General features: G+C 37.4%; 1 protein-coding gene across 4 annotated transcripts; it reads left to right on the plus strand.

The window, feature by feature from the left end:
* The first annotated feature begins 3,811 nt into the window (after positions 1-3,811).
* LOC138404642 (zinc finger protein 271-like) lies at positions 3,812-11,009 on the plus strand. Of its 4 annotated transcripts, none has more exons than XM_069509216.1 (7): positions 3,812-4,266; positions 4,543-4,684; positions 4,855-4,947; positions 5,077-5,211; positions 5,409-5,659; positions 6,411-6,460; positions 8,761-11,009. In XM_069509216.1, exons 1-7 carry the CDS (start codon positions 4,196-4,198, stop codon positions 10,524-10,526), a joined length of 2,508 nt encoding a protein of 835 aa, XP_069365317.1. In that variant the 5' UTR covers positions 3,812-4,195; the 3' UTR covers positions 10,527-11,009. The 4 variants fall into 4 exon arrangements, with proteins under 4 accessions (XP_069365317.1, XP_069365316.1, XP_069365319.1 ...); XM_069509215.1 differs by having other exon boundaries at positions 4,022-4,266; positions 4,543-4,717; XM_069509218.1 differs by lacking the exon at positions 3,812-4,266 and having other exon boundaries at positions 4,669-4,684; positions 4,855-4,954.
* The last annotated feature ends 12 nt before the right edge of the window (positions 11,010-11,021 follow it).

Below are 11,021 nucleotides of genomic sequence, written 5' to 3' on the forward strand. Positions count from 1 at the left end.
GAAAGTTCTCCATAATGTTATCAAAGGGTGTGAAGTCTACCAATCCGCACATGGCCAGTGTGGTATATGGCTAAACCCCTTCTCACTCTAAGAAGTGACCCGTGCTCTGTAGTGAGCCAGCGATGTGTTGATCATGATAGGAATTTGGTCTAGAAAAACTAAAGAAATACCTACTTCTTTATTCAAATAAACTTGTAAATAGGTGCTTTCGAATCGTCAAGAGAATCTATCACTGGCTCGGAACGCCCAATACTTAAAGAAAAACCTATGCGTGAACCATATTGTCATCAAGTTCAAGGAATTTAATAAAAATTGCATTCAAGGATTAAAGTAGATACCTATGACGGTATTACAATGGCATTTACAAACCTGCAGTGAACCTGAACAGCCTGGAATACAGCCCCTCTTGTAAGAAATGTTCACTAAACTTAACTAGTACCTAACTACAACTATACTGGAGTCCTGTCTCGTAAATAAACACTGGAGTTCTGTCTCAAAACACTAGAGTCCTGTCTCAAAACACTGGAAGTCTCTGTTTCAAACATGGGTACGGAAAACTTAAAATTTCTTTGGTCTCAAAACACTAGAATCTCTGACAGCTTACTTAGCGTGGGTTAGGTTCACTGGTTTGCTAAACGTAGCGTGAAATCACTAAAAACTGGCTTTAAATAGTTACAAAAGGTATTAAAAATAGCAAAATCAGAAAACATTACGACCGCCAGCACAGACCAGGTTGTTTGCCCAATTTCTACCATATCAATAGCAAAAATTGTCTGAACAATTTATTTTCAAGAATATTTATTAAATCTGATAGGTGTACTTGGAGGATTCTTGTAGCCAGTAAAACTTCAGCCTTCTATATTAAAGACACTTTAATTTCTATTTCTATTAATAATTAGGATACACGACAAAAGCATGGTTGCACTTAGTGCAGACCACAGACAACGACTGGACTTAGAAATTCTGAGTTGCCATAATACAGTTCAACACTCCTCCTCAACCCTGAATTTCTTCAATCTCTTACTTCTACACACTATCTTAGTTTTCTGACATTTTTACCTAACTTTACTTTTACAACTTTCATAATCTATGACTTTTTATATCCTTTGGTCTTTCTACCATAGTCCATGTTTGATGTTTCTCATGTGACTGCAATTCGCTATCCATTGCTTCTTTCCATCTGTCACTTTCTACGCTTTCCACTGCTTCTTGTAATGTCCTTGGTTCATCATTTATAAATTCTTGAGAAATGTATGCAGCATGGAATGTCTCATAGTCTTCTAACCATACTGGTCTTTTTCTTTGTCTCTGTTCCCTTTCTGTATCATTGTATTTCTTGATAAGGTTCGGTAGATGTCTTTCCTGTACTTTTTCCTCAGTACTACTTATTGATTGATCTTGCTGGCTCTTTTCTCTACAAGCAATGGCAAGTTTGATGGTAAGTCATCTTCTTCTATGTATGTAAAAGTTTCCATGTTACTATCTTGGTTTTTCATTAAATATTACATCTCTACTTCTAATAATTTTCTTCAGCTCGGAATCCAGAGTCTATATCCATTATCACAGTAGCCAACATGTAATACTTCTTTGATTTCACATCAAACTTTCCATTTCTGTGCTCCTTGCCAATATGTACATATGCCTCAGTACCCAAAGGCTTTTATTTTAGAATAATCTGGACTTCTACCATACCAAATCTCAGCAGGTATGACACCTCTGCTGGTTGGAATTCTGTTAATTATGTAGGTAGCACTGTATACCGCTTCTCCCCATAATTGTTTTTCCAAACTTGTGTCGGCTAATAAGTTCTGCCTTTTCCTACAACAGTTCTGTTGAATCTTTCTGACTTCCCGTTTTGCTGGGGTGTGTAGCTTATTGTAATTCAATTTTTATTCCCTTTTTCTTCGCAATAGCTTTTTAATTCTATGTTGTCATATCCTTCCCATTATCGCACCGAAATTCAGATATTTTCTTATCAAATTGGGTTTCTACCAAATTTACATATTTCTTGAAACACTGTAGCACTTCCGTTTTGCTTTCTAACAAATAGACTGTTGTAAAATGGCTGTATCATCACAAAACTTAAAATATATTTCTTGTTACCATATGTCGCTGGATTAATTGGACCGCACAATCCGAATGAATAACTTCTAAAATTCTCTTACTTTTGTAATTATATTCTGCAAATGGCAATCTAGTCTGTCTTCCCTTTAAACAAGGTTCACATAATATTCTTTATTTGAGTTTTCAAAAGATATTAGTTTTCTAGACTTCAATTTTCTAACTTTCCTTTGAAGCATGTCCAAGTTTTCTATGCCAATCATTCTGAGTTTCTGAAATGCTATAAGCTTTCTGTGCACATAATTCTTCATCTTTCAAATTTAGGGTTAATCTGTATAACTTATTTATTTTATTACCTTTTAGTATGTTTTGTTATTCTTGTGAATAGTCAACCTATTATTTCAAAGGTTATCCCAAATCCGGAGTTTTCAATTTTATTTACTGACAGCAGATTACACCGCAGGTCTGGCACAAACAGCACATTTTTCAATTTAACCTCCTTTGTATAAATAACACCTGACTCATATGCATTTAACACCTCACCGTCCTTGGCAATATTAATTTTAATAGGGGTCTCTAACTTCTCGATCCTACTAAAATATTCTCTTTTGTTAACCAGATGATCCGTAGCCCCAGAATCAACTATAAACTCTATTTTTCTGGAACTTTCCTGTGTTACTAATGCTTCTGAAGATGTCATAAAGGAAACCTCATCTTCTCTTTCCTTCTGAACAATATTAGCTGAGCCTTGTGCTTTTCTAAAACGGCATTGAGCCTTCCGGTGGCCCCGCTTCCCGCAATTATAACAGTTAAATGGGAAACTGCTGGTGCTGCTGCTTGGCGAATTATTAAATTTCTTATTATTCTGTTCTTTCTTTGGATTCAACATAAATGCATCACTCTCCTCTTGAGTTCCAAACCTATTCTTTTAATTTCTTCATCTAATAATCTTTTCTTAATAAATTCTAACGTAATATCTGAACTATTTAAGGTTTCTATCGCCGTAACTACATATTGGAATGCCGGAGGCATAGCCAATAACATGTAGCAACAGACTTCACTCTCACTAGGTTGAGCGCCCGATTCTTTTAATTCTCTTACCAGTTTTTCAAAAACAATGAAATAGTTTTCAAGACCTTCCACTCCATCATATTTCTGGGTTAACAATCTTTTTCTTGTAATTAACTGTGACGCTATACCTTTCCTTGCAAAAGTATCATCAAGTTTCTTCAATAATTCTTTTGACGTTTTACACTCCTTGATTATTTCCAAATGAGTATCACTAATGCATTGGACCAGAATATCCATGCATTTTCCTTCCTTCGTAGAATCCGGCTTTTCTTCTGATTCTGACGAAAATACGTAACTGTATAGATTTTGCGCTTGCAATACAATCTTTATTCTAAACAACCAGTTACTATAATTTGAGCCGGCAAATGGCGTGACGCCATACTTGTTCTTTTTGTCGTGTTCCTCCATTTCGCGGCGTGGCGTTCTTTTCTTTTCTTTTTTTAATTTCTTCTGGCGTGACCTGGGTCCATAACCATGATAGGTGTACTTGGAGGATTCTTGTAGCCAGTAAAACTTCAGCCTTCTATATTAAAGACACTTTAATTTCTATTTCTATTAATAATTAGGATACACGACAAAAGCATGGTTGCACTTAGTGCAGACCACAGACAACGACTGACTTAGAAATTCTGAGTTGCCATAATACAGTTCAACAAAATCAATGATACATACCAAAGGTAGAACCAAATAAAATATTGGTAAATAGAAATTAATGGTTAGAGAATATTTTTTTCTTTAAAATACAAATATGTTAATGTAAACTAAACTACCAATTTGGTAGAAAAATTAAACATGGGATGCCTTGACCACAGAATAATATATCGAATTTGTCCAGTCACAGTAGCGCGGTCTGCTATTGCCTTTTGGTACTAAATGAATTGAAGTAGGTACCATGCTATTTGTTCGAAGATTGATGACCCTGGTTACACGTTTTATTTTTTAACTTTATGCCTTGTTTTGTGATAATTATTTTACAAAACATTAACTTTTATCCACAAATTTATTAAAAGCATCGATGTATAAAGGCATCCAATCCAAGGTTTTTTTTTTGTAAATCTTAGAAATGCGGTGCTGCGTGCCGTTCTGCAAAACAACTGCGGAGATCGTCTCCGAATCTGAGATTACATTTCACGAGTGAGTGTTTCATTTAAACTTTGTGTTCCTACTATAACCTAATAAATTGCGACCGTGCTTTGTCGGCAGGCAGGTAACTGACCTGATCCACCTTATTGCCCTGCCTCCCGCCAACCCAGGCTGATCGGAGCACAGCTCGCAACTGCATGTCCACAAACCGAGCTAGTCTGTATCCAACTCTAGAGCTGTCCTCCAGGCAGAGCTATTTGCCTTTTGTTTAATTATGAGTCACACGTTACGGAAGCTCCGTGTTAAAGTCCAGGGTGTAATTTCCAGGTTCCCCAGAGAACTGCACCTGCGTGCTGCTTGGCTCAGAGCGCTCGGCAAACAAGACACTCTCCTGCCAGAGCGTGCTGTTGTCTGCTCGCAGCATTTTTTAAACGATGACATGTATGAAACAGACAGTGGCTCAAGGCGGGTTCGTACTGGTGCTGTCCCCTCACCAGTGCTGGTAAATCCTTTATAATGCTCGTAGCTTTCATTTTAATTGGTTATTGGTATACACTAGCCCATTTTAAAAGCTAACCTTATTACATTAAAGTTCATTATGGAAGGTGGAAATGATTATAGTTACAACACTTTGCACAGGTCTGCATGATATGCCTGGACACTCGCAGCAAGCTGGTTCTGATGAGTAAATACAAGTTGGAAGAAGCATATGAACATTTAGTGGGACATCCTGTAAGTTGTATTTTATATCATTCATTAGTCAGTGTGCTGTTGGAGAGCGGAGTCAACTGCTCGAGCAGTAGACCAGTGCACGGCCGCTCTAAGATGGAACTGTATATGAATTAGTTGTGTTTGTTGCAGTTGTGTGGTCGAGGAAAGCTCAAACCAACGCTTTGTGTGCAATGTGCCCAGAGACTGGTGAACTTTAGCACATTCAGAGACAAGAGCTTGAGAGTGCGGTCCCTGTTGATGGAGCTACTTGACAGACATGAAGTGGTGAGGAATGTTTGATGCACTTTATTGTTATATGTAACAGATTGTAAGGGTGCAACCTGTGTCATTTGAATGTAGTGTAGCACGTTACAATCTGAGCATTCATCTAGTCAGTCCACATGACATTACTAGTATGACATTTGAGGTCAGTCGCCACCTTTAGGTGCTTAAATTTAACTAAAGGCATGAACTTGTTTCAGATAACAATACGACATGTCAAACTGATAAGCCGTGTAAAATACCAACTGCAGTCTGACATTGTCTCGGCAGTGTCAGAGCCTGACTACTGTGATGTGTACATAGCACACTCCGACGCGGACGGACGGACAGAACTGGACGCGACTGCGACTGCCGCGACTGATGAAGAAGTTGCAGTGAAACGGGAAGTCGAAGATGATGAAGACGAGCCAGCCGCGGCCGAACAAGCGACCGAAACACAGGCTCCCACCGCGTACGTACCATATGTGATGTGACATCGCACATGAGGCAAAGTGTATTACTATTGTAATTAACTGACTTTATCATTCATACCACTACTGCAGCAGCACCATTTGTAAGACACTTTTTATGTGTTTAAAAATTATTTAGAAATTTCCTTGAAGTGTAGGTAAATATACTATCATATAACAAAAATACAATCATGAACAAGATATTTACTTTGGTAGAATGTTACACCAAAAAGTTTTTGCTGTAAAGGCAGACTTATCTATTATTTACTACTAGATGATGCCCGCGACTTCGTCCGCGTGGATTTAGCTTTTGTGGGAACTCTTCAATTTTCCGGGATAAAAAGTAGCCTATGTTATGTGTCTTCCCCGGGATGTGAGCTATCTCTGTACCAAATTTCGTCAAAATTGGTTGAACGGTTGAGCCGTGAAAAGCTAGCAGACAGACAGACAGACACTTTCGCATTTATAATATTATATTAGTATGGATTTGTTTCAGTCAAACCTATCTGGAATTGAAATTGTATATTATATTTGAGTAGTTAATTAATTATTTATTATTACTAGTTTGAAATTGACAATTGACAATTATTATTTACAATTACATCATTAAACCAGCTAGTAATTATAACATATTACACCAAATATTTTTGGCGTTACAGGAGGAAGCTATTCGAAACCCTCGCCCACGGCTCGGCTCTTTAATGTTCTGCTTTTCGCACGTGTAATATAATTATAACATTTCATTCCTTGCAGGCACATTATTCCCAAGCCGGAGTCATCAGGAGACTGCGATCAAGCTTTGGGTAAGACAATCAACTTTACACATGTTTTAGCTCCTATGTTGGGACTAGGGATTACAATCCAGCGGCATTTAGAATCCAGCTGGATTGATGCTGGATCAAAATAAATCCAACTGTAGTTTTTAACTGTAGAAACTAACTACAGTCCATGCCAATAGAATTAAAAAATAACAATAACAAATATGGCAGTACTGATCACATGACTTTATTTTGAAATAACGTCTAGTGATGCGCTATTGCTGAACTATATCGGGAATGAACGATTGAACGAACTAACTCTGATGTAAAGAATTATTTGATTTTATGTACTTGCAAAACCTAAATAGTCCGAAATAAATGAAAACTTACACGCTGTTTTAGCTCTATCTGTCAATTATCATATCAAAACTACGATTAACCGTTATACAGTGTTTTGGCGCGTGGTGAAAATTGGAGCTAACGCCGCCATCTTGTCAAGTGTCACGCAATTGTGTCTCCTTATATATGGTGTTGCTAAGTAAAATGTCATTCATTTTACAATATAGGAAGATAAAATCGTACTTTTGATATGACAGGACACAAATAGTTAAAATGGCGAGTGAGAACTTAAAATTTATGCATTAGACAACAGTCTTACATATACTATATTCATTAAAAATAACTAAGTGATCTTAAAAACTACAAAGAAAAAGTGATTTGAATAATCGATATGTTATCTAAATACTTCGATTTTATAGGGGATAACTAGCTGATGCCCGCGACTTCATCCGCGTGGAACTAGGTTTTCTAAAAATCCCGTGGAAACTCTTTGATTTTCCGGGATAAAAAGTAGCCCATGTCACTCTCCAGGTCTTCATCTATACCAGTGCAAAAAATCACGTCAATCCGTTGCACCGTTGTGACGTGATTGAAGGATAAACCAACAAACACTTTCACATTTATAATGAGGGTACTGATAATAAATAGAATAATGATTTGTTTATAAAGTACTGTAATTAAAATCTATTAAAAATTAAAGTTCTTCGCGCGATGATTCTTCCGAACTTTACTGATCTTAACTGATCCCATTTAGGATTTAAAGATCCCGTGGGAACTTTTGATTTTCCAGGACAAAAAGTAACCTATCCCTAGTAGCCCGTCCCCGTGATGCAAGATATCCGAGTGCCGAATTACGTAAAAAACATTTAAACGCATGACTCTTTAAAAATTCTAAAATAAAATATAGCCTATGTCACTCAAGAATAATGTAGCTTTCTATTGGTGAAAGAATTTTCAAAATCGGTTCAGTAGTTCCAAAGATTACCCCCTACAAACAAACTTAACGACATTACCTCTTATAATATTATTAGTATAGAGTATAGATTTTGCTGTATAACTTTTATTTAAATAAAATATTATTACGTAAAAGCAATATGAAACAGCATTATATATCTATATTATTGGGTTGGTATACAACGCTATATTAAAATAACTTGATTTAAATAACTCTATTAGTTTTCGATTCTGAACGAATTATCGATATGTACGGTCACTCACTTTCATTCATTTTTAGTCTGTGGTTGCAATGTCGTCCCTGCGCAGCTCTATAGAAATTAAAGAATGCAAACGTTAAAACTTGCAAAGTTATTTTTTCTGTGGTTGTGAATTCTTGTTTTCATTTAGTTTTTATTAAAATTTTTGCTTAAATCATGGATAAATTGAATGAACATTACGTGTATATTTTCATTTTTATCATCGTGAAAAGTGTTAACGAAGTTACGTGTTAGCGAAAAGGTATGTTTGTTATTGTTATTTTTCAATTCGATCGGCCCGGACTGTACCTACATTTATATCACATATGTACTAGGCTATGCCCACGACCGTGTTCCAAAATCCTTATTAGCGGATTCCTACGTCATAACAGCTATCTGCATGCCAATGTTCAGCTCGATCCGTCCAGTGGTTGATAGATCAGCCAATCAGGCAGTCAGTCAGCTTTCCTTTTACATATAAAATATACAGATAAATATAGATTGCTGAGGGCGACAGGAGGGCAACGTCGCGCGACTAACTGGAGTGCGTGCGGCAACGCGGAACATAAAGTTTTGTGACGTTTTTACACGAAAAGATGTTACTTACTTCATCATCATCGTCATTATTAACCGATAGACGTCCAGTGCTGGACATAGGTCTCTTGTGGGGAGGGAGGAGGTCTCTTGTAGTTTGTAATTTGCTTTTGAGATCTGCACCGCTGGACCCAGCAAACACCTAAATGTGCTGCATCCATCAGGATTGCTGGGTCCAGCATTGCAATCCCTAGGTATGTACTGTTTGTTTTGTTTCAGTCGCTCCTTCGGTACTCGCGACCGATCACGGGAACGAAGGACATCCAACTGACACAGACGACGAGTTGGATTTATTGTCGTTCGAAAATAATACAAACATTTTGGAATATTCAAGAAAATCCCAGGACTCCGTACTAAAACCGAAGGAATCGTTGGCAAAAATAAGTGTTAATGACAATTTTGGAACGACGAGGCGAAACGAACACAATTCCCAGGATATATCCGGTACACAGTTAGGAAACTATACTGACCAGATACAGTATATCTGTGACGTTTGCCAAAAGATATTTCAACGGAAATGTTCCTTAGTTACCCACATTAGGGCGCACACTTACGCAAACACTTTCTCACGTGAGTTAAGAAAACGCAAATTCTGTCAAAATAGTGCGTCATCGAGCCCCAGGAGGACTCGCACTGGCGAAAAACCTTTTGTCTGTAAGTTGTGCACTTATAAATGTACTCGTAGCAGTAATTTAGTGAGTCACATGCGGACTCACACTGGCGAAAAACCTTTCGCTTGTAAGTTGTGCAATTATAAATGTACAACAAAAAGTCATTTAGTGACGCACATGAGGACTCACACTGGCGAAAAACCTTTTGTTTGTAAGTTGTGCGATTATAAATGTACACAAAATGGTAGTTTAGTGAGTCACATGAGGACTCACTCTGGCGAAAAACCTTTTGTCTGTAAGTTGTGCAGTTATAAATGTACAACAAATAGTCATTTAGTGAGGCACATGAGGACTCACACTGGTGAAAAACCTTTTGTTTGTAAATTGTGTAATTTTAAATGTACAGACAACAGTAATTTACTGGGTCACATGAGGACTCACACTGGTGAAAAGCCTTTTGTCTGTAAGTTGTGCAATGATAAATTTACACAAAAAAGTAATTTAGTGAGTCACATGAGGACTCACACTGGCGAAAAACCTTTTGTCTGTAAGTTGTGCAATTATAAATTTACACAAAAAAGTAATTTAGTGAGTCACATGAGGACTCACACTGGCGAAAAACCTTTCGCTTGTAAGTTGTGCAATTATAAATTTACAGATAGCAGCAGTTTAGTGAGTCACATGAGGACTCACACTGGCGAAAAGCCTTTTGTTTGCAAGTTGTGCGATTATAAATGTACACGTAGCAGTAGTTTAGTGAGTCACATGAGGACTCACACTGGCGAAAAACCTTTTGTTTGCAAGTTGTGCGATTATAAATGTACACGTAGCAGTAATTTAGTGAGTCACATGAGGACTCACACTGGCGAAAAACCTTTTGTCTGTAAGTTGTGCGATTATAAATTTACACAAAATAGTCATTTAGTGAGTCACATGAGGACTCATACTGGCGAAAAACCTTTTGTCTGTAAGTTGTGCAATTATAAATTTACACATAATAGTAATTTAGTGAGTCACATGAGGACTCACACTGGCGAAAAACCTTTTGTCTGTAAGTTGTGCAATTATAAATTTACACAAATTAGTCATTTAGTGAGTCACATGAGGACTCACACTGGCGAGAAACCTTTTGTCTGTAAGTTGTGCAATTATAAATTTACACATAATAGTAATTTAGTGAGTCACATGAGAACTCATGCTGGTGAAAAGCCTTTCGCTTGTAAGTTATGTAAATACAAATGTACAGTAAAGAGTAGTTTAGTGAAGCACATAAGGACTCACACTGGCGAAAAACCATTTGTTTGTAAGTTGTGCGATTATAAATGTACAAATAGCAGTAGTTTAGCGAGGCACATGAGGACTCACCCGGGCTAAGTGCCGAGGCTGTTGCTTGTAAGCTATGCAAGGACACCTGTCGCTGAACTGCTAGTTCACTCTGAGGCTTCCTGTACATGACGCCGGAGCCGCATCGTGAGTTAGTGTAAACAAGTAACAATCGGTCAAGTGCGAGTCGCACTCGGACACGAAGTGTTCCGTACCAGAGCGTACAGGAAATAACACTTAATTTGTTGTTATAGCGGCTATGCAAATACATATTCTGTGATTATGTCAACTCTCTATCTATTACTGTTCAAGAGATACAGCCCGCTGACAGATGGACGGAGGGATGGACAGCGGAGTCTCAGTAATAAGTTCCTTTTGTAAACCTAGTGTAAACAGTTAAAATACGCAAGGAAATAGATGAAGTCAAAGTCAAAGTCAAATGATTTATTCAAAATAGGTAATAAAGCCTTGTATGATGCAATAAAGTGCAATTCAGCTCACATAGCGCTCTAGTTTAAAATTTTATAAACGCCTTTATCGCGTAAA

This window comes from Maniola hyperantus, unplaced genomic scaffold, assembly GCF_902806685.2.
Source record: "Maniola hyperantus unplaced genomic scaffold, iAphHyp1.2, whole genome shotgun sequence".
Classification (NCBI taxonomy): domain Eukaryota; kingdom Metazoa; phylum Arthropoda; class Insecta; order Lepidoptera; family Nymphalidae; genus Maniola; species Maniola hyperantus.